Source organism: Corvus brachyrhynchos, unplaced genomic scaffold, assembly GCF_000691975.1.
Source record: "Corvus brachyrhynchos isolate BGI_N302 unplaced genomic scaffold, ASM69197v1 scaffold97, whole genome shotgun sequence".
In the NCBI taxonomy this organism is placed as follows: domain Eukaryota; kingdom Metazoa; phylum Chordata; class Aves; order Passeriformes; family Corvidae; genus Corvus; species Corvus brachyrhynchos.
The window spans coordinates 4,349,377-4,373,420 of NW_008239758.1; the positions used below are offsets into that span (position 1 = coordinate 4,349,377).

The window sequence follows — 24,044 nt, forward strand, 5'->3', positions numbered from 1 at the left end:
CAGTTTTTGGAGATCTAGCTTATGTCCTCTGGGGAATTCAGGATGTTATTGTGTCAAAACCTGCCTTCTGGGGGTTTCCTTGGTGAGTGTTTATCTGCAACATGAGATTAACGTTTGGGCACATAACTGGAATAAGCAAGGAGTTAATGGACTGTGGTAGACTGGCCTGACTAGAGGGGCACTTACTCTCATGAACTAAGGCAGCAGAACCTGGCCCCAGTGCTGTGCCCCTGGCTGAGATGCAAAGGACAATAATGACAGCCAAGGAACTACATTTGAAGTAACATATTCCTGCTTTTAAATTATATAATTGAAAATGTATCTTGTGGCATGTCAAAAAAAGTGGTGATGTGGGTGGGTTTGCAGTACTCTGAGCATCGAAGCTTTAAAGGGCGTTCCCTGCATTCAGAATAGTTCTTTTGTTTTTCCAGCTGGGAAGAGGTGATAAGACTTTTAATGGAGATGTGCTTCTGGGCTGATACCTATTCCTTTTGGCTGTTTGCTTTCACTTAATGAGTGGTCTGACGAAGAGAGAGGGTAGTAGGATGAACTGGAAGACAAATAGGAAAGCCATTCAGAGGTTTGTGGGTTTAGGAATGGGACAGAAAGACTGAGATGTCAAAGCTCCAACAGCCTCTGTTTTGCTGACTTCAAATGAAGAATAATAAAACACAGTACAGAAAAAGTGAACTTTTTTGTGGTCCATCCGTGGTAATCTGGAAATTGGAGTGCAGAGGCTTTAGTCTCTATTGTGGTTAAGGGAGGTGAGTGCAAGAGATGCTCAGAGTGAAGTTGGGACTAGAGAGTTCAGTTCACAGAAAAAGCCCCACGCAGTAACTGGGTTTTAGCAGACTTTAGCAGTCATGCATATGACACATTCTGTGGTGCAGAATACAGCTGAACTCTGAATAGGGGCATTTCTTTACAATTTTGGGGCTCTTCTGCTTTGTGCTAATGGAACTCCCAGATTTCTGGGGGAGCTTCAAACCAGACCCACCAAGAGAACTCTGGGCTTTATTGTGAGATACATTTTGGAAATGCAGAATCATGTTTATCTGGTCCTTGTCATCTCAGAGACGAAGTGAATTACACCAAATAGACATACTCTTTCAATACTGTAACAAAAGGTAAGGCTCGTGACTACTTAGCCCTTTAGTTATTTAACTAAATAAGTCTAGGACAATAGACAGCAAAAAAGTAGAACTTCTCACCAAGTGGCAATATTTCAGATTAATTCAGGACAGAGGGAAAAAGCAGTCTGTGCTATTCTCTACAGGAAATCTAGAAGAGAGGACTTAATGTTCTTTTTGTTGGGCGCTGCAAACAAAAGTTAACTACAACAGATCACTGATTTATGCAATCAAAATCCTTGCTGCACTGTGTTTAGAGCTCTTAAGGAGAGAAAATACCAAGTTAGGAACAAGTGAAAACTCTCTGCAAACTCTTCCTTTCAGTCCCACTTTCTGAGCATCAAATTATGGCCACAGGAGCTATTAATATCAAGCATTTTTGGTCTATTTTGCTGTGTTTTAATAATGGGACCAGAATATCTGTAACCTCTATGATGGAGAAAAGCACTGACAATTCTCTTCCCTCCCCCCAGCAGAACCTGGAGCAGTCTATTCTATCCTGGCAACCAAGCCCAGTATCACAGAGATGCTGGCAGAGGTGGTGGTGCTGACCATAGAAAGGGTGTCAGGGGACTCTCCACCATGAAAATTGGAAGCCCTGTGGGAGAATGACATTCAGGTTTCTCTGCTAGTAAAGGCCAAAATGCAAACCACCTTGCTGTTCCTAAGCAAGAACCTTCTCTCAAGCACAGGAAGCAGAAACATCAACAGAGCATGAGTAGGAAACACCACCCAGAGCGGGCCAGCGTGGTGCACTGGGACGGTGCTCGGAGGGATGTCCCTCATGCACAACTAGGGGAATTTGGCTGTGAATTAAGGGTTGCAGCTGGGCCACCTCTGAGCTCTGCTTTCCCCCTTGATCTGGGCTTCGAGGGGCCGTGGTGGGGCTGCCGTGTGCTGCGGCTTTAAGGCACTGCCAGGCAGCAGCAGTTTCTCCAGGCTGGAGCACCAGGCAATGATCCTCTGCTCCGCGGGGCTCGCAGCACTCGCTGCTCTCTGCTTAATAACATTTGGCTGCTGCTGAGACGGCTGACCAGAGAGCTCCAAGCTGCCTCCCAGCACGGCAGAGTCCCACCTGCCACCATGGCAGCAGCGCCCGGCTCCCCGGCGCTCAGAGCTGCCAAGGCGTGCAAGAAGCAGCGCACGGTGAAGCGTCAAACTGGCATCTACACCTACCAGGAGCCACCCCACAGGTAAGGGAGCTCCTTTCTCCTGAAGGGCGAGTCTGCTTTATCTAGCACAGCAGTGGGATCTTGTCTTTTCACTTTCCTTCAGACAGAGTGCGTGTCAGAGACGGGAAAAGGTAGTGTGTTTCGAGTAACAGTGTGGTAGCATGGAAACGGGCGTGAGAAAAATCCTTCTCTGTATTTTAAGATACATTTCAAACCTCTTTAGGTTTTTTTGTTCTGCCAAAGTCACATTCCATACCGAAACATAACATTGTACATAAAGCAAAGTAACTCCAATGAGTTCAGGGTATAGCATGGTAAGAATTCTCTTATTCTTTTCCTGTGTAATTATAAATTTCCCTTGAATGTCCCCTGTGACTGAAGGGACAGGACTGCAGACCAGTGGATTAGTGGTCTGATGAAGTATGTCTCTCAAATACTATTCCACGGCATGGTTTAGGTTATGGTTTATTTCTAAGTGATTTAAAGGCTGCTTTTTCAGCTAAATGGCAGGGAACTTTCCCAACAAGCACATAGCAATACAACTGAGAAACTTCCTGGCTGGTGGCTGCTGCAGTACTTTAGATCCCTTGATGTCATTCAGGAAGAAACAGTCACCACAGGTTTTTAGACCTAAGCCTCTGCAAAAATGACTATTGCTGCTGTTTCATAGACCAACAGGGAATTGAAAGAGCTGTAGCTTAGCAAATGTGGTGACAGCATCAGAAAAGATGATTTAATAATCATCCACAGAAATCTGCATAAAGGCACATGAATCTTTTTACAGGGACAAGTAATTCTTGGTATGTGAGGTCCCACACCCCTGTCCCTGTCAGCAGGGAATAGGATTAGATGGTGACCACGACTGAATCCCCTGCTCCCCCTGTTGTCACAAGGAAATATTTTATCGTTATTAAAATCAAAATAATAGATATGATTAATAAATGAATGTTACATGCTCTTGCTGGAAATGTTTAGACAGCACTTTGTTCCAGAAAAATACACAGAGTCTTGCTAGCATGATGTACAAGCTGAATGGCTGGAAATGCTTGGAGAGGAAAGACTGGGATTTGTGGTCGGGAGTGGGGATAATTTATGACTGACCAGCAAGTGGTGGGGGGGGAAAGAGGCATGTCCTGGGGGTGGGGAAATCACCCAAATTATTAATCAACTTTAAAACAATAAGGTCATGTGAGTTCCCTAGATCCCTGTCGTTACAATGCTCTAATAGGTTGGATCCTGTGCAAATCAACACTTTGCTGGGAAGCCTCACGGGAATAACCTGTCCTCTTTTTCCTCTCGTGGGGCGTGTGCTGGGCTGCCAGCAACTCAGATGATGATGTTGGTGAAGAGAAGGCTGAGAGCCATGACCCAGAGCAGATCTTTCAGAACATCCAGTACCAGAAGGAGATTATGTCCAATATCCGCTGCCGGCCGTGGCCGATGAGGCAGAAGCTGAGGGCGCTCAGGTAAAGGTGCCTGCACAGAGGTTTTCAGGCTCACTGACTGTGACAGTGCTTCCAGCCTCAGCAGTTTTTCAGTGTAAGCTGGAAGGGTTTGTGCACAGGAATGGTTAAGAGCTGCTAGGAAAGTGTGCCATGAGGATGCTCTGGGAAGATCTGAGAGCTGGCTGAAGGCAGCAGCCTCCGGGTGGACAGTCTGTAAGTGAAGTTGTTTCTGGTGCATGCCTGTGGCTCCCTTTAGAGAGTCACAGCACAAAAGAGAGCAAGAAATCATGCTTTGGCTATTAACTATTAAAAGAGTGTTCCAGCTATTCAGTGGTCTAAGGAAAGGCTGTTGGTAATGCTCCATAATTTCTTTTTAAGTTAAACTGTTTCACTGTGTCCCAAAAAGGAGAACCAGTCTGCCTTTTTAAGGTAATTGCATGGTATACAAACAGAAGCTGGTCATATCTTAAGGCAACATATTGTAAATGCAGTAAATACTGGACAATTGTAGCTTTAAAAGTAGGGTCAGTGTAGTAATAAAATGTTCCACATCTTAGGATTTCAATTATTATAATTCCAAATTGACAATGAAATGTGATTAATCTTTGGGCCACCTGTCTAAACTGTGTCAGGTTTTCACCTCATGACCTGTTTGAGACTTGGGGGTTTTTTCCCTTTTCATCTGGCATTTTCTCTCAAAACCCTGGACGGTTCTCAGATGGCAATAAAGCCATGAGAAATCCCTACCAGCAGCAGAGCCCTCGTGTAATGTGGGAAGCAAAGAGAGATTTTTTTCTCTTAGGCAGAGTCTGTGACTTGCTGCTTTCCTGTTAAGCAGATCTTGGTGGTCCCCATCACCTTCTGCTGAGGTCAAAGACTGTGTATGACCAGATGAACATGCACCTCTTTCCATCTCACAAGAGAGCTACCCCAGGAAAGGTGTCAGTATCCACAGCAGATTACCAGGCTGTAAAGGGGATCTTGTCATTTTGCTCATTTGGGTTCTACTATTTTAAAAGAAAGACTTTGAAACAAAAGGACAGAGAAATAAATTAGAGGAACAGAAAACTACCCCTGCAGTCAAACTCTTGAATGCTGAGTTGTCTCCGACAAAATTCTGAGTAGTTTTAAAGCACCAGCAAAAAGATCAATAGTCAGAGAAAAAAGCATTGCCTGAATTAAGCGCTGATGGTGAGACAGCCCATGGCTGTATTTCAGAGAATTTGGTAGTTGCTGCTTGTGCAGGATAAGAGGCCACAGGATCAATGTAGAGACTGAACCTCCACCCTCTTGTGCAGGCAGGCGAAGGAGATCGTGCTGAAGTACGAAGGGAGGCTCACGAGAACAAGAGGTTACCAGGCTGCTGGGGCAGAGGTACGGCTGCTTTGTCTTAAATATCTTAAATTTCTTGTTCCTACAAATAGCCACTTGCAGTTCTGATTCAGAGAAGTGTGTGTTTGCTATGCAGTCCTGATCCTCCAGCTCAGGAACTCTGTAGAGAGAGGAAAAAGCAGCTCAAAGCTTCTTTTATTTTTCCTTCTTCTTTTTTTATCATTGTAATTTTATTAATTACATTTTTGCAGATGCATTTCATGTGCTGAGGGATGAATATCCTTCTGTTAATGCAGTATAAGCTTTCTTTTCAGACAGCCTACAAATATTGATGCCTGCTGGAGGGGGTGATGTGAATGGGATAACAACAACACGATGCAATATTCTCTGAAGGGCTTTTTCAACAAACTGGGGCCACAGTTCAATAGCTTAGTATGAAAAATCTGTCTGGTTTTTAGTTTGGAAGACAATCCCACAATAGCTTATGGGAAATACATTATTAAAGAAGGGTTTTCGATTGCATAATACTCAGAGAATTTGAATCAAATCTTAGCAAATCTATTTACACCACTGAAAATAGACTCTGGGCTGAGTTTCTGGAAATTTATAATATGCAGGAAATTGTACTTAATAAGCAACCAAGAGAAGAGTTCTTTAGTCATCCAAGCAGTCGAGAATATTTCTGTCATCATAACAAGTAGACTTTTAATTACTAATTTATCTGAATTAAAAAGACAGGGCTGTACCAACAGATAGAACACCATGCATTTTATTCACATGAACAAGAGAATAGGTATCTGCTGCTCTGTGATGTTGGCCCCCAGAAGCAACGTACACTTTCCAATGCAGAAAGAGTAAGTTTTCCTTGTTCTGCTTTTGCATGGCTGGCAAATGAAGTGGAAGTAAAAAATGCTGTTAAAATAAAGTAGTTTATTTTAAAATAAAATTTTAAAATAACTTTAAAAAAACCCCTATTTTTTTGATATGAGTGGAACTAGGACTTTAGCTAGAAAGAGAAGTGCTAAATCAGAATGTCAGTAAATCAGAGATTGGGCTCGGTACTTGTTCATACCATTCTTCTTATACAAAACCAGAAGCCTTCATCTTAGAGTTCACAGTAAATAAAAGTTTGTGTCTAATCTAATTGCCTCTATTGTATTTGCTTGAAGACATTCAGCACAGGGATGTAATTCAGCAGTTAATTAGTACTGCTCATTACATGTAGGGGATTTGTATTCTTTTATCCTAGCACAGATTAGTGAGTATAGCCTTTACATTAGGGCTAAATTCAGCAACAGAATGAGCTGCCTTTTTTTGGTGTGGGGCTTTTTTTGTCTGTGTTTTTTTTAACTAGAAGATTTTTTTTTCCACATATTTTCTTAGGAAATAGCATGGTGACCAAGGAGACAAAAATTGTAGCACAGAAAAACAAGCACTACATCATCAAAATTAAGAACTCAGGAGCTGAACATGTGCTAAGAACAAAATGCAGCTGCTGAGTGTACGTGTATTTACATAAGTTTTTTTAATTTGCAAAATATATACTGCTCATGATTGGACAATCCACTCATGCTATTATTTATGAAAATTGAAGTTAAAATACACTTTCACTATCTTGACGCTGAAAGCAATTTTCTTTTTTCAATTCAATTATTTTACACTTGCTTTGTAGTTGTTTGTTGGGTTTTTTTCCCTTTTAAAGCCAGATGCCCATATTGTGGATTCAAAGAGTATAAATTATCTATTCAGCTTCGCAGTAGGGAGGAAAAGAGATGATAGCTATCAAATTATAATTTTAGCAAATATTACTTCACTGTGGATGCATTGGTATTTTTTATAAATCTGTAGTGCAGCTGGCACAAGCTGCTTGAGTCGTTTCTCATCCCTGTGAACCCTGTTTTCAACTGAAAGTTGAAGTCCCCATGCAGTTCCCAGCATCTACAATTTCTTTGTTTAATTAAAATACTTTCCATTCATGCAATTAAATACCATAAATATTACCAAAAAATTATCACCATAAATATTAATTAACTTTGGCCAAAGAGATTGATTATATTTTCAGTAATTAAAATGTTTTTTACTCCTCTTTAATTTTAGGAGGTCAGATTACATGATATAATATTGACACTGCTATTAAAAATGCCTAAAATACAGGGGGGATTTTAATATCTAGCTATACTAAAAATACTTTATAATGCCCGGAATACAACTTTTTTTTTCCTGTTGATACTTCGAAGTTATGGCTCTAACTCAACAACTCAAAAACTGCACTCACTTTTGCACAGGTGGATTTTATTTCTTCTCCCACATGTTCATGCACACCTCAGTGTGTGCAGGAAGATCCTCTGACCATGCCAAAAACGGAGGTCGAATAAAGACTCTACAAAATACAACCACAGGATTTCTGCAGGTGTCGGCTGAAATACATAGAGTTGAGAATATAGCAGTTGAATTTGCTGCTGTTGAATACAAAAGATTCTTTTTCCTCTAAGAGAATTTCCTCTGAGGCATTATGCTCTTAATAAGACCTTAGTCATCAATGTTTGTAGCAATTTTTGTGATAAAAGATAAGACATGAGCAAATTACTCAGCACTTCATTTTTAATATTTATTTTTCATGTGGAGAAGTGTCATGTTTCTCATTTCTCTGCTTTTTTCTCAGCTTTGGAGGAAGTTTATTCGACTTGCATATAATTTTGTGGTAATCTTTATTCCTTGGGAAATGAGAATAAAGAAAATCGAGAGTAAGTATAAAGATTTAATGGTATTGGATAGTAGAACACTCGCTAAAATGCCGAGTCTTATGCTGTATTTTTTTAATGTACTGCATTAAATAATATTTGGGAGGGAGTTAAATGCAAATTTTCAGCAGGGAATTCTTTATTTAAAACTTAGCTTTTTCTTCCTTTCCAGGTACCTTAGAAATGCAACAGTTCTCATTGATGCTCTTAGTTGGGGGTGGGGAGGGGGCAAATTTTGAAAAAGTGAAATTTGTCCCACTGGGATTCTGAAAACAAAACAATTCCTTTGTTTGCTGAATGCCCTGCCTAAGAGAGGTTTTTCTTTTGGCCTGTTATTCAAATAACACTTCCCAGATAAATGACACGAGCTTTTATACACTGTGAAGGTCAGGTAACTGGTTCTTTGTTGTTTAAGGTCATTTTGGGTCTGGAGTTGCCTCTTACTTCATCTTCCTGAGATGGCTGTTTGGAATCAATATTGTCCTCACCATAATGACGGGAGCATTTGTGGTCCTACCAGAGGTAAGAACTCATTGTTAATACTCACAGAGAAACGCTTACTGTTGCACTTTCCTTTCTGAATGGAACCAACACCACACTTAAGATCATGAATCAGCTTGAAACGTACAACGTAAAATGAATTATTTAAAACAAATTCCCCTATTAAGAGGTTTTTCTCTGCCGAAGGGTAGCAGATTTTTGCTATTAGTTTTAGAGATGGTATTTTGTCAACATGGTACTAATGCTTTTAGAGAATATGTTTTTATCTGATTACTAGAATAGAGAACCCATTCTTAAAAGATGTAGTGGGCGTTGAGTACATTCAAGTCCTGTTAGTGTCATTTACAGGGAGAAAAAAAGAGCATCCCTCTCCAGACTCTGGATTATTGTCCATTAGAAAGCATTTCCTAGAAGTTCTGAATAGCCACAATTTTGTTTAGTTCTTGCATGCAAGTAAGGCAATTTTTAAACTTTGTTAAATTATTCATAACCATTATTTTGCCTCACCTACCCTGTGCTTTAATAATGTTATCAGAAAACATGGGAATACCTGATTTTATTCTCACTGCGCGAAGTAAAAAAGTAAATACCGCTCAAACAAATAAAAGGTAAACTGGAAAAAAAAAAAAGGTATTCACTTTCATTTTTTAATTTTTAATGAAAAGCAAATTTAATCCTGAAATATCATTTTGAGATCAAACACTGCCCCATTTAATTTAAAAATGCTCACGTTAAAAGCATGACTTTTAAAGCTGGCGCAGTGCTGACACAGTACTTGCTACCCTGAGAGTACCACCCCTGTGGGCTGCTCTTGATGGGTTCCACTCTGCAGCCCTGGCTCAGATGGGCTCGTGCAGCTCCTGAAACCTTCTCTCTCTTGCCCATCTTCTGAGACCTCCTCTCTCTCCTGCAGCTCCTGGCCGGAGCACCGTTCGGCAGCACGGTCAGCAAGACCATTCCCAAGGAGCACATCGCATCCGCTCAAGACCTGGACACCATCTGGTCACTAGGGGCAAGACTCAAACCACTCCTTATTATTTTGTTGTCACTGTTCTCTTGTAATTGTTGGTTACTGCTCTTACTGTCAGGTTCTGGTCTTTGCAGGGCTACCTCCAGTACTCTGTTCTGTTTTATGGCTATTACGGTCGTGACAGGAAGATTGGGAAAGCTGGATACCGGCTGCCTCTTGCCTACTTCCTTGTTGGAATGGCTGTGTTTGCTTACAGCTTCATCATTCTTCTAAAAAAGTAAGACCTCCCATTTACTGCTGTTCATAAACTTGTGTGTTCAGGCAGTCAGCAATGGTATTTACTCCACCTCTCTGTGTTCATTCTGTTTCGTTCTATTAACATGCTCAACTCTGCTAGTATCAGAGAGGTAGACTGAGTTCAACTCTAGATTGCCCTTTATCTTGTTATCATTGTCACTCTCTGTTCCATTTCCCAGCCTATAAAAGGAGGCCAGCACAGATGATGATCTGTGCACTTTGTGTTCGTGCAGTTTAAGGCCTGACACCCGTGGAAGTCCTTTCTCTTCTCCTCTTTTGTGTTATAAATATTGCTATGACAGAAATTTATATTTGAAGTGTAGTGCTTTCAGCATTATTATTATTCCCCTCTATTGAAATACAAATATAAAAATTCCATCCTAGGTGTGATATCATTTGCATTGCTTTAGGGGGTATGTGTCATCCCACTGGAATGTAAGCTTAACTTCTTCACTGTAGAAGGGCCAGGAGTAGGAGTTACTTAGAGAGAGCAAGACTGCCAGTGCTGACCATAAATCCAGGGATGTGCAATGCTTGGAGAAGGGGCAAGGTCACTCTCTCCTCTCCTGATTTGCTTTCTCTTCCCTTCTGGATACCTATTTATCTGGCACAGTCCAGGGACATTTTCAGTGCTGTCTGTAATAGCTCTCAGTTTTGAGGTCAAACCTTTCCTTTTCATTTATTTTTATTCTACCTGCTAGTTTGTGCCAAGGGTCTCTGGTATATGTGACACTGATCTATGCATCTGCAGTTTCTGGATATGATTAGCTCTTCTCCTGACTTAGCTCAGTGACTCTTTGCTCAGCTGTGTACAGCTCCCCTTTAGCATTGCCCTTTTAGAGGCCCTTTCTTTCATAAGCTATTAATCTTCATTTCATTTCCTATGCTTTGCAATATTCTGCCACCTTGCCTACCTGACATGAGTAGGAGGGGTTTTCTTTCTTTTTCCCAAGGTCTGTAAAACGGCACTAGGTTTCTATTTGGCTATAACATATATTTTGAGGGTGAAAACAATACAGCAAACAAACAGATTTTGTGCATAATCACTAGTTATATGCCAAACTAGATTTAATTCCTGTAACAGTGATCTCAGTGACGGAATCTTCCAGCTGGATCCTACCTAGAGGTTGTAAAACTGAAATAGGTGTAAGTCCACAGTTCTAGTGAGATTTATTTGCTTTATTTGTCAGTTATAAAGACTGTAAATATTGAAATGCTCTTCCACAGTGAGTCATTTCTTACTAGATGTAACGTGAAGTTCATGAGCTGCACGTCACCCTGTTTTATGCTCTTCAGAAGGCTGCCAAGAGTGATACTAACTTCTGCAAACCTTTGGTAGCTCTAAATGTGTAAACATCTGAAAACCATAAACCAAACCAGTGACTTCCCTCATTACCATCTTCACACACTGGAGCAGTTAAATATCTGTTACTTTTCCACAGAATGGCAAAGAACTCAAGAATGAGTTTAGCAAGTGCCTCTGATGAAAATTACACTTTCTGCTGGAGACTGTTCTGTGCTTGGGACTATTTGATAGGGAACCCTGAGGCTGCAGAGAGCAAAGCTGCTGCCATAGTCAACAGCATCAGGGTGAGCAACTGACCTTCAAATTATTTCAAGTTGATTTACTTGTTAATCTGTAAGCCATGTAAGTCTTTCCTCTCATCCTCTTGGGTTTTGGTATTTATTTACAGATCTATTTGCCTAGGGCAGGGCTGGTATCACATCTGTGTGGTATTGCAAGCACATCATATTTGCTGACGTTCTGTCCTGGCAAGGCCATTGTGTCCTTCCTTGGGAGAGTTTTATTTAATGCCCCTGTATGTGTGACAAGAAGTTAGATAACTAGAAACAAATTTGCTTGTGACGAAATTTCACTGAGTGTTGGAATCAAATGTGTGTTAACAATTGATTTGGCAGGAAAATAAACAAATTTATAGAATGTATAATTGTTTTTATGCAAAGGAAGTGTTTTATGCCTCAGGGAATCCATGTGGAGAAGCAGAACAGCTCATATTTGACAAGATGCTTTTTTACATGACAATAAGTTTTATATCTCTCTCTGGTTTATAACTTCCTGCACACAATTTATCGTTCTTTCTTCTTTATTTTATCAGCTATTAATCAGGCTCCCCACGGAAGTGGTCATGGCACCAAGTCTGTCAGAGTTCAAGGAGCATCTGGATGATGCTTTTAGTCAAATTGTTTAGTTCTAAGTATTCCTCTGAGCAGCAGGGATTTGGACTCAATGGTCTTTATGGGTCCTTTCCAACTTGAGATATTCTATAATTCTTTGGTTTATTTAATCTCTCTGTAACAAATGAGGGGCATCGTACAGGTCTCTCAGTGTAAGAAAAACTGCTAAAAATACAGAAGTTGTGCATTTAGAATTTAAGAGCATATGTGGTTTCATCAAAAGTAATTTATTTCTCAAATTTGGTGTATTGTCATTGAACAAAAATTACTTCAAATTGTGCCAAGGGTAAATTAATAAGCTATGATATTTAGTTATTTCAATGACTGAGGATAATTTCTGACAGTACTGTATTATATAACTGGCACCCAGATTTTAAAGGAGCATCCTGCCAAAACATCTGGAAGTGTAACCCTCTGGTTATACCTCCTGGAACATGCATGACTGAAAGTGCACGAGTATCTGCTTACTGTGTATTTGTTCCTCAGAAATCTCCATCACTTTTTAATATCACATATCAGTGTTACAAATCAATGAGGGCAGTGGTATTTATCTGCTTGCACCTCCAGGATGTGATGGTTTTTTGTTAGTGTATTTTAATTTCTGTGAAAGATACGAGCATTATTTTTGCTGAACATTATTAAAATGGTAATGCTGTGTTTCTTTCAAGGAAGCTATATTGGAAGAGCAGGAAAAGAAGAAAAGCAAGAACTTGTATGTATATAAGATACGAGATACTTTTCAAAGCACTGTTTTGATGCAGATATCAGTGCTAATCTGCTTGTCCTGTACTTCTAAACCATGTTAGAAATGACCCCCAACCTGCTGTATTGGTTGCATCTTTCTTTTTTTCCTAGGGCAGTGACCATAAGCTTAAGAATTATTGCAAACATCCTCGTGCTTCTCTCCCTTGCTGGAAGTATTTACATCATCTACTTTGTCGTGGATCGATCCCAAAGGTTAGAGCGCACCAAAAAGGAATTGACTCTTTGGGAAAAAAATGAGGTACACTGTCTTTATGCCACCTCTGTGTTAGAAGGAGGATTGCTGTCTGGGGGCTTTCTGTAGCAAATATTGTGCACAGAGGTGTAAATAGCAAGGGATGAGCCAGGAGAAATGAGGAGTGAGTGGGCAGACCTGGATCTGCCTTGGCACGCTTGCTCCCTCAGCTCTGCAGCCAGGTGTTAGTGCAGCTGAGCTGGGCAGAGGGGGTTGCAGATGCTCATTTCACACAGAGTGCAGTTCTAGCAGGTCCCTATTTTGTGAGGACAAAGTTTAATCTCTCCCATCACTTACAAATCTACTTTTACACCCAGGACTGAGCTGAGCAAACACTGGCCAACAGACTAGAAAGGAATTGACCTTGATAACAGTGATTGATTCAGTATCAGGGGATATCGAATGTTCTGCAAATATTTTCATTCAGAGGAATGAGTGAGAGTAGGAAGTGGATAGGTATGGAGAAGCCACTCACCCATTTCAGAGGAACATGCTAGCTTAGTATTTTCTCCATGTGAAGTTTTAATTTCAATTAATAAAGTAGAACTTTGAAGCTACAATATCTGGAGTAAAGACTCACGAGTGATATTCCAGATCTATAATTCTGGATCATAACTACTGTTATTACTAATGTCAATAATAACTTTTTAAAGCATCTCCTCCAAGGAAAGCAATCACCAAAGCACGTGCCTCAGCAGTATTTCAATCAGCACCCAAGATTCCACAGAAGATCTTCATCAAATGGTACAAAAATGCCACGTTTCTGTTCCATAGGTAAGCGTAGTTGTGTCACTGATCACAATGATTGCACCCTCTGCTTTTGAACTTGTGGCAGCTCTGGAGATGTATCATCCAAGGACCACTCTTCGCTTCCAGCTTGCCAGGTATGGGCATTGTGCAGTGTAGAAAATATGTGGGGAGAGAGGGAGGAATAGGAGAGGTGTGTTCTGGTTGCGTGTTTTAATGCAGCCAAATGCTGGTAACCTGTATTTTATTCTCTTTTCAGGGTTCTTGTCCTATACCTGGGAAACCTCTACAGTTTAATCATTGCTCTCCTGGATAAAGTGGACAGTATGAGTGTCACTGTAAGTTTAACTTGATGTTTTCTGATGTGTAAAGCTAGTAGACTTCATAGACAGAATTATGTATATTGTAAAATATATGAAGTCAGATGAAAATTTATTTGAAATTGATTAAAATATTACAGTTTGATAGGATTGTAGAGTTAAGTTTGGATAACAATGTTCATTTACAGCTACTTATAGGGGTTTTAAAATTAGTCTTTTAGGACAACTGGATTCATTTGATTGCTGATGTAACAAGATAAATAGATTTCTGTGCATTGCTAAACTATTAAAAAAAAAGTCATCACTCTAGGTCAAATATTTCCACCTGCCTAAATCAGCTTTAAGTCCTGCCCTTTGGTGTTCCATCTGACTCTGTCCATTGACAGCTGTTTAACAGTTGCCTAACTGCTGCTTGAAAACATATGAAGAAATGTGTGTGTGTGTGTGTGTGTGTGTGTGTGTGCGCTGTAGAACGTACAGACATCAGCACCCATGTGCAGTTAAAAAGTAGCTTTTGGGACATTTATTATTTCAGGACTCTGATGTGAACAACAATGCAAGTAATTCTACCACCTCCTTAGCAACTCTTTCCAAGGATGACAATTTAACCATTCCTAATGTACAAGTGAAGAGAAACGGCTTTGTCACATCGGAAGAGCATCGCACCCAAGGCCTGACGGTCTCTGACTCACTGGTTAACCAAACAATTTCCTTTAACACCCAGAACCCACAGGATCAGTGCTGGGAGACGTATGTTGGTCAAGTATGTAATTGTTTCATTATGTCATCAACTTAGTCCACTTAATCCACATTTGACAAAAAATTAAAATTATGTTGTACTGTGTTTAATTTTAGAATTTTTTTTTCTATAAATTCCAGAATTTAGCTAAGGATGGTGTAGGAAGAGTAAAGACTGTGCAAAGTGGTACGGTCACAGATACAAGCTTTGGGTTTTGTTCAGTATCTACGGCATATTCAGTGTTGTTCAAATGTTCTTTTGCCAGGCTTTGGTGTCTGTCTTCAGCTCTGCACAGGCAGATCTGTACAGATCTGTGATACAGATCCTATTTTAACAGGGTACATCCTTCTAACCGCTACAGAGAAACAAGACCATAAAGACATATAAGCAGCACCATGCACTCTGTGCAGATTCAGACTGCTGCCTGAAGAGATGGAGATGCAGACCTGAAACAAGCATGAGATTGTGCTCTTGGTCTTTTGTACAATATCTGAAGTCTCTATACATTCTGCCATAATAAATCTCTAGAGAATCAAGTGCTCTTCACTTTTTCAGAGGGAGAGAGAACAACAACACAAGGTTTCGAAATACCATCAGTTGGCAGGAATGAGGACAGTTGGATGGCAGTGCCATGTTCCCACAGCTGGGGTGCAGAAAATCTGCAGATTTAATATGAGACCTTTTGCTTCCCTACATGTGAAGGGTACATGACTTGTGACTTCCAGGAGCACTAATACATTGAGAGAGAAATTTTAACCACAAAAATGCAAAAGATGTCAGTGATCCATTTGAGACTTTGGTCTCTGTCAGTGTCACACTCATGTCTAAGCCACTGGACTAAAGATGTTAAGTGTGCTTCTGACTTGCTGAGCTTCTTGTTCCAGAGTGAGGAATATTAAAGGTCTTGTTTGATCGTTGGGAGCAAAAGACCCCTCCTAGCCTGACTTCTATTCTTGTATATCCCTCTCCCTTTTGCACAGCCTCATAGAAAATAGGGGGGGTTGAATGTTTGCTTTTTTCCCCAGAATTGCCAAGACATGTATGGAACTGATTTTTTCCTATTTAATTGTATATTTTTAAAGCTCAATTAAATATAGGATAACCCCATTCTTTCGTAAGCACTAAACAACTGTCTTTTATGGTTTGATAATCCTATGCCATTGGGTTGTGGGGTGTTTGAATAATAAGATTTTTTTCATTGTGAAGCACTTTGCAAATATGTATCACAAGAGTCAGCTTAATAAAAGATTGGATGCAATAGAAAAAGCCAACCTATTTCAGTTTAGCTAGATACATTTTTAGAACATTAAAAAGAAAGTTTGATACCATAATGGCCAGAATTTTATTGCTGCAAGCAATAAAAGGCACTCTGGAAGCTTGATTATATTTATTCTCTTTAACAGAACAAAGACAAGTAAGGGAAAAGTCAAACAGGAAAAGCTCAAAAGGAAGTTATTTATACATTCAATTCATATTTTATCAGAATACAAACTTGAACCAAAAATACAAGTAAAAATGCAAAAGAGCCATATGCAGTCCATTTGCTTTCAGAATGACTCAGTATGTGTGAACAATGTGTATTTCAGGAGATGCTAAAGCTTTCAATTATCGACATGATTTTCACAGTCGCAAGCATCCTGCTAATTGATTTTTTCCGTGGACTGTGTGTCCGGTACTTGAGTGATTGCTGGTGCTGGGATCTAGAAAGCAAGTTTGTAAGTACAGTCCTTATTTTATCAAGCTAAGATGTTGAAGATGGGTAGGCTCCTTCCCTCAGTACTAAATGTCCTTGAAGACTTTCCACAGATGAATAATTTCTTGGTAGTACACATCCATAAAGGCCCAGCTCACACTGAGATAAATGTTGAGATTTACTATTTTTCTCAAGCCTATTTGTGTGGCTCTGGTGCAAAAATTTTTGGTTTTCACAAAATGAGATCATAGAGCTGTTCCCACAGTCTAAGGTGACACAGGGGGCACGTAGTTGTTCCCCACATCCTCTTTTCTGCAGCTGTAACATCTTTACCTAACATAGATAGTGGTCCAAGAAACAGCAACCAACAGCACACAGCCCTTTAAGAAAACTACAGTGGTTAATACCTGGTTAGCAAGAAGCTGTTGGCATGAAAGGCTGAGGGCTTTTCTTTGTCCTTAAAGATGTGAAGTAATCTAGAGAGGAATTAGTTCATTTAATCTCTGGCTGCAGAGTAGGTTTTGCTGTGTTCCCACTGCCTGCCAGAAGTTGGTGTTCGATCTGGGTGCTTCAGGCTATGTGCTGTCTGCAAACTGATTCAGTCAAATGCTTCTAATAAATGATCTGAAAACAAGATTAAGACAAAGGTATTCATCTTACACTGTGTTTCTTGTAGCCAGAATATGGAGAATTCAAAATTGCAGAGAATGTATTGCATCTGGTCTACAACCAAGGAATGATCTGGTATGTAGTCCTTATGTGATTTTTATTGTCCTTTGTGGGCTGATTGCTAGGTCAATCTGATGATTTAAACAAAACCTATTGAAGTAGGATATTGGCAGTGTAGTTCTTTATATTAAGAGATCATCTGTTAATAGTGAGTGGTTGTTTACCTGGCATGGGGTTTGGGGGCTTTTTTAGTGTATTCTATTGCTATCAAAATGGCTTCTGGCTACACTGAGCACTGACATGACACGATTTTCCCAGGATGGGAGCTTTCTTTTCACCGTGCTTACCAGCATTCAATGTACTGAAGTTGATTGGACTCATGTACCTGAGGAGCTGGGCTGTGCTGACGTGCAATGTACCACATCAGCAGGTTTTCAGAGCATCTCGGTGAGTCAAAATGAGAATGAAAGATAAGGAATAAATCAAATGCAGGAAATGTCTTTTGTGCACATGAAGAAAATGACAGGAGATTTTTAGCTCTAAAAGTTGACAATCAAATGACACACTAACACTGATAGCAAAGGTCTGTGGAAAAAAACCATAATTACTGAGAAACTGGAAGGTTTGTGAAGCAGGGTAGTTGAAGATGTGCAAGAACTAAAAAATATGTCAGGGAATATTCCCAGAGAGCTATTATGGCCTAACATAAATGCTTTATTTCCATACAAATCTAACAGAGCACAATAACTACATGTGTTAACTAGTACAAGTCCTATTTCTTGACGTTTCTCTCTTTAAAAGCCATGCAGTATCTGCTTTTGTCTGTTGCATTGCACAAAGATTTCCTCATTTTTCTTTCATCATGATGAATATCTTAATTGTTTATTCAAAATGCAAATAATTTAGAGCATCGTTAATTCTTAATAGTTATTACTAACATATTTTTTTTTAAGATTAATTGACTTCTGCCACTGTTCTTTTTCCCCCCCCAACACAACTGGGCAGTAAGGGCAGCTTTTGTCAAAGCGTGCAGTAACCAGTTCTCTGGCTGCAGCAGTAGTATCTGGAAAGCCATGAAAATAGAATTTTGCTCATTAAGAGTCTGTTCAAACCAGCTCAGTTCAGACTTTCTAATTATAGCAGAATGATTTTAATCTTTCAGACATGTTGATGTTGAACTGGATAGGTAGATTCAGACTTGCCCCTTTTATGTTGCCTCTGGTTTTCTCTCTGATTAGTGTAATCTGAAACATGTTACACCTTCTTGCAGATCCAATAATTTCTACTTGGCCATGTTGCTGTTTATGTTGTTCCTGTGCATGTTACCAACAATTTTTGCTATTGCCCGATACAAGCCATCCTCCAGCTGTGGCCCCTTCAGGTAAGGTACACTGGACTAATGAAAATTGCAAAGATTTTATTCCCCCCCTTACAATAAACTTACCATGTTCCATAATACACAAATTACAGATGTAAATTTTAAAAAAGTTGATAGGACAATGCTTTTCTGCTAGCAATATTTTACAGTTTATGGTTTAATAAGGTGGATATGTCAACATTCTGAGTTGATTTGCTTTATATACATAACTTAGTTAGTTTATATGTACATAATGCAATGTGCCACTGAGCAATCTCCCAAACATCACTGCCTTGTGTCTCAATTCAAGCACTCTCCAAGCTTGTTTTTTATTCAGTGCAACAAAATGTAGTCAGGATTCCTTACAACTTAATTTTACATTTTTCCCTCCCATACCTCCTACAGTGGTCAAGAAAAAATATATGATATTGTTTCTGAAACGATTCAGAATGATTTTCCCACGTGGTTCAACACAGTGCTTACTTACATCAGCAGTCCTGTGGTTGTCCTCCCTGCACTACTACTGTTATTGTAAGTACTTTGGTTTTTGTAGGCAGGTTAAATTGAGTGTATTAATCTGGCCTTATCTCTGGAGAGTCAAATGTAGATACTGAGGAACAAACACTGCATTGTTGCAGTTTCATTAAGCATAACTAAAAAAACAGTTCCAACTCCCCACTGAATATGTGGTATATGGATCAGACAGGAATGAAAGTATGTTAAAATGACTGTCAAAAGGAATTTCTCATTCTGGGATGCTTTGTTAGAGCAAGTTCACTGTACTGTGTCAAGGCTTGCAGTGCTGATGGCTCCAGGAAGTTTAAGAACCATTTTTCCTCTAAAGAGTTCCTCAGAAATAAATTTTCCATTTCTTCATGGACATTAGTTCCGTTTGTGACAGTGAACAGGGCTTGGTTTGTCATTTAAAGAAGCTACTCAGTCATCCTGATTTCTGACAAGATAAATCAATTATGACGGTCTGCTCTTAAGTGTTAATGTAATATAACCTGCTGCAGACTCTCCAGTGGAAGTCTTTTCTTACTTGGGTTATAAATAATTGTTCACAGTTGGGAAATAATATTAACTTTGAGCTGTCTGAAATTCACTTTGCTTCTATGAAATGTTCTATTTTGTTTTGCATGTACCTTTGTACCATTTTTTTCCTCTGTAAACTGCAGACAAAGGCAGAGTTTGTCCCACCGGTGGCTTTTCAGTCAAATCAGAAAGACCAAAGCAACACTTTTATCTGTAACTTTTTCCTCTAAGGTCCCAGCCATGTAATATTTGTAAATTTAAGTATTCCTATTGACTGCTTCAAACTGATGGCTAAGCACATATGTAATTGTTTGTGGTATGAAGTCTAGCTATAAGACTTTGTCTGAAAGCCAGTGCAATCCATTAGGTCAGGCCATAATCCGCCAGGATCTGATCTCAGCTGTGCCAGGGTAAACAAGGTGTTATTTCAGCCAGCCAACAAAATTGCGCTGGTATGGTTGTGCAAACTCAGCTGCAACTCTGGTGTCTCTGTTCTGTAACCTTGGACTGGGAAAAAAAAAAAAACAAACAAGACAATATCTGTCAAAATGAAGTGCCCAGAATTAAAAAAAACCAAACAAACCAACCAACTAGAAATGCATCCCAGGTTACATGCACAATGAAAAGACCTGCAAAAAACACAGGTAAAATTAGAACTGCTGCTAAATCTGTTTTCAGTGTCATTTCTTTCTTTCATGTATGTTTGCTTGAAAGAAGGCTGTAATCCATGATTACAGTACAAGGAAATGCTACAAAGCAGCAGCTGAACTTGCACATCATTTTGACCTATAAACCCTCAAAAAGAAACTGTCAAGAATGTCTGAAGTGACTCATATCACCCCTTGCTCTTCTAGCATGCTAATCTACTACCTGCAAAGTATTGCAAGATCATTAAAATTCACCAACAATCAACTGAGAATGAAGATACAAACAGTAAGTATGGTGCAAAGCACTTTTACATATAATTTGGTGTCTCTTCAGTAAAGAGGCTAATTAAATCTCTGAAGTCACTTATAGTGTTTCACAATGTAAAACAAATCCTGTATTTTTCATCCTTACACAGCAGGGGATGTACTCTCTAATCCATAATAATTTACGGATTCTCACCCTTCTGCATGTATTTTAGGAAAGAACTGAAGATAAGAAAAAGGTGGTTCAGATGGCAGTAGGTAAGTTGGTGACCTTTAGAAATGCCACTATTAATAAAGCATTTGGATATGAACACATTTGGATTTCTCATAAATATAGGGAAGTACAATTTTAAAACTGTATTTACTGTAGAATCCTCCCTTGAGGTGGTTTCTGAGCTCAGTTTGCCTTAATCTTGGCAACACTGAAAGACATGGGGCGCGGTTTAAACCTGAATTCACCTGGAATCTTTGCATGGGGTATTTTCCTGCTTTCATCACCAATAGGGCAGAACCTGAGAACCTTTGGGGATTCAAATCATCTCAGAACTTGCATGCAATTCAGAGGCTTGTAGGCAGAAGAAAAAATGTCTTTTTGCCCATTTTGGAATCCTACAGGGCAAAATCCAGTGTTTTTTCTGTGTCCCCAGTACTCCATCTGCCACGTACTGCAGTATGAAGATCCACCCCTTTGTCACCAAGTCTCCCAGTGTGACACCAGTTTCTCTTTTCTGAACACAGGGGGTTCTGTTGGCCTTGGATCCCTGACTGAAGGGGGAATTTGAGCCACTACATTTATACAGAAGTTTCTAAATTTAGAGACTTTGATAGTTCCTGTAATTTTTTTCTAGCCAGAATCCAAAATCTGGATGCTAATGACAAGAGACCAGAGCAAGAAACTGATATTATCAGCCAGGAGTCTTCTGTTCGGTCCTCAACACCCCGAAAGAATGGCAGCGTCTTGAACTTTGAATCTCCCGTGAGCAAAGGCACCAGAATACAAACCATTTCCCAGTCTGTGCCCCAATCTGTGCCATCAACTGATGTTGCAAGACCTGCCAACGCAACTCCCACAACTTCGACCTCTTTAACACCAGCTCCCTCCATGTCAAGTGTACAGAAACCAAGGAATGATCATATCACAAACAGGTAAGACTGCTTTGGTTATAAAATGACACTTATTCCAGCAGCTCCATGCCAAACCTTCTCCTTTACAAAACAGCAGTGTATTCAGACTGTCCGGAGCTGTAAGACAGCAGAAGAATTTTTTAAAAGCAGATTAATTCATGGGTACCATTGATACTGCTGGTGACACCACCTCCTTAACTCTCCCTTAACCGAGATGGGATTATAAACCTTTTGAAATGAGGTAGCTGATGAAGTTTACACACAGCTCAAGCAAAGGTAAATACTACACTTGCCCTCAGGCACATAACTAAAAGAGTTTGTGCAGGATACCATCTCCATGAACAAAACAAACACGGAGTGAAGGAACTCTCTGCAGAATGTCTGTGCAGGTTTAGTTGCAGGACAACAAATTTTGGATAGCAGTAGATGGGTGCTTTAAGCTATCTGTTGGGCTTATTTTCCAAGTGGATAAAGAACAATTCCCAGAACAATAAGAAAACAGAAAGGGAATGAAACTTGAGAGGACAATTGTGTTACCTTTTCCTAGAGAAGAACAAATATATCTCCTAATTTCTACGGTATGTTTCTCAAAATGGTTCTAAAAATGTGGAACAGTGGAGATATGATGATCTCCACTCTTTAAACCTAGTGTTTGACTTCCAGAGCAGTGAATTTTTTTATATCTTTCAATTCCATTAATTGATAAGTGTGTGTATCAATATTTCCTCTCTTTTTCTTTCTTCCTAAAGATACCCAAGTGTTGTTCACAGGAGTGCAAGTGAGCTGTGCAAAACAAAGCCCTACACACCAGTGACTTTCAAAAAGCACACTGAAGATGTTCATTCTGACCCTCTCTTCAGAAAAGCCATTCGGCAGGTAAATTCAGATGCCCTTGGGGCAGGGCCTCCTGTTTTTTTGGGATGTAGACCATATGCTACCAGGTATTTTCTGGTCAATGAAAACGAGTCCCGCAAAAAATCACTCCGTTCCACCTCCCGACTCCAAAGGCATCTCAGAAAGGAGGAATCGGGAGACATTATTGAGTTGTACCCACACCACATCAGAAGATATGTGGTTCGAACACCACACCAGATGTATTCCCCCCATCCCAGTGAAGATGAGGAGGACGAAGAAGAACTTGAGAGAGAATTCATGAGCAGATCCCATCGCCCTCGCTCACTGTCTGACCTTCGCCCAGCACCCCGGTTTTACATTGGGGAACATGCTGATGGCCACATTCTAATGAGCAAAGATCTAGCCAGAGTGCATTACAAATCCTGGGATGATGGTTTTGAGATGGATCTGGACAGGCCTCCATATGCTTACAGGAAAGTGCACCTGAACTATCCTGAGCCACGTGTGAAACCAAAATCAAAGCAAAAGCTGGAGCAATCTCTAACAGAGTCTGATTCCATTTCCATTGAATCCAGCAGTGATCCGCAGAACAGCAGCAATGATCAGTACATCCAGGTCATTCATAGCAAGGACAAGTATCCAAAAGCTGGGACAAAACTCGCCAAAAAGAAAACAAGAAACAGTGTTGATCTAAGTGTGTCTGAGCCTAGTGAACTGGTGTGCTCAAATGTCTGAGAAAGTGCCCCAGCCTCGTTGTGTTTTGAGCAGGTGTAGATGCAGTTGTACTTTACTTGCTGTTTGAGGTCTGTCAGAATAACTGCAACGTAGTTTTTGTAGCAACAGTGTATGCAGCCACTCTAGGTGGGAAAAGCCTAGTGTTTTACTGTTTGTTGTACCTTGCTTTAATATCACAACTGTTATGCCGCAAATTTGAGAAAAGCAGGTTATTCCAATTTATTCCTTACTGTTATGCTGTCAAAACCTAAAATCTCTGCCTACTGGAAAATCAAAAGCCATGTAGCCGGGGCACTTCAATTAAACCCGTACACAAATACATCAGATGAGACTCTTTTTATTTGACACAGCCAGAGCTGAAGATGCTTCCTAAATAAGTTCAGCAGAGAATCAGCTTCCTGCAAATGCATGTGCTACTTAGAGTACATCTTGATGTGCCTTGTTTGACTATACTGTGGCCCAAACGAATCAGGAAAAAAGGTTAATTAGAGAGAATAGCGAGTTTCTTTAGAGTGTATCACACGGCCAGTGGAGTTATTTGATTGTAGCAACCTGAGTCAGACTTCTCGATTAAATCCTAGATCCTCTATTAATTTTCTGGTGAGCCTTAGACCAGGCTGGTAAATTTCTCAGTGGCGAACTTTCTATACATGGCCGTTAAGAGACTCACTTCATTACTCGTAATTTCTAAATCCTATCCCGTTTTTCACACACCACTGCAATTTTGCACTTCCTTCAGACACTCAAGTCTGGTTGGTTGCTTTTTCGCTTCTTTCTCTCCGTGCCATTGGGATTGCGATTACGCCAACGACGACGGCGGGGCGGCCCCAGCCCTAAGGAAGCAGCGCTCCGCCTCCCATCCCACACACGTTCCCACATACAGCCCCAGCCCTAAGGAAGCAGCGCTCCGCCTCCCATCCCACACACGTTCCCACATACAGCCCCAGCCCTAAGGAAGCAGTGCTCCGCCTCCCATCCCACACACGTTCCCACATACAGCCCCAACCCTAAGGAAGCAGCGCTCCGCCTCCCATCCCACACACGTTCCCACATACAGCCCCAGCCCTAAGGAAGCAG

At 40.3% G+C, this 24,044-nt stretch overlaps 2 protein-coding genes across 5 annotated transcripts in view; both read left to right on the forward strand.

Annotated features, from left to right (window-relative positions):
- Positions 1 to 318: 318 nt before the first annotated feature.
- On the forward strand, positions 319 to 23,291 carry TMC3 (transmembrane channel like 3). Of its 4 annotated transcripts, XM_017742656.1 has the most exons (22): positions 320 to 2,323; positions 3,625 to 3,768; positions 5,046 to 5,121; positions 7,742 to 7,823; positions 8,236 to 8,342; positions 9,235 to 9,333; positions 9,426 to 9,568; positions 11,031 to 11,178; positions 12,453 to 12,496; positions 12,640 to 12,787; positions 13,556 to 13,665; positions 13,788 to 13,866; positions 14,384 to 14,611; positions 16,174 to 16,302; positions 16,957 to 17,024; positions 17,268 to 17,396; positions 18,220 to 18,330; positions 18,712 to 18,837; positions 20,196 to 20,274; positions 20,468 to 20,510; positions 21,101 to 21,398; positions 22,127 to 23,291. In XM_017742656.1, exons 1-22 carry the CDS (start codon positions 2,214 to 2,216, stop codon positions 22,965 to 22,967), a joined length of 3,342 nt encoding a protein of 1,113 aa, XP_017598145.1. In that variant the 5' UTR covers positions 320 to 2,213; the 3' UTR covers positions 22,968 to 23,291. The 4 variants fall into 4 exon arrangements, with proteins under 4 accessions (XP_017598146.1, XP_017598145.1, XP_017598147.1 ...); XM_017742657.1 differs by lacking the exon at positions 12,453 to 12,496 and having other exon boundaries at positions 319 to 2,323; positions 12,640 to 12,741; XM_017742658.1 differs by lacking the exon at positions 3,625 to 3,768 and having other exon boundaries at positions 323 to 2,323.
- The window catches only part of STARD5 (StAR related lipid transfer domain containing 5), a 15,656-nt gene continuing 5,373 nt past the window's right edge, over positions 13,762 to 24,044 (forward strand). The window contains exon 1 of the mRNA XM_017742660.1: positions 13,762 to 13,767. The gene's annotated coding sequence lies outside the window, so the exon portion shown is untranslated. The remainder of the gene's footprint in view (positions 13,768 to 24,044) is intronic.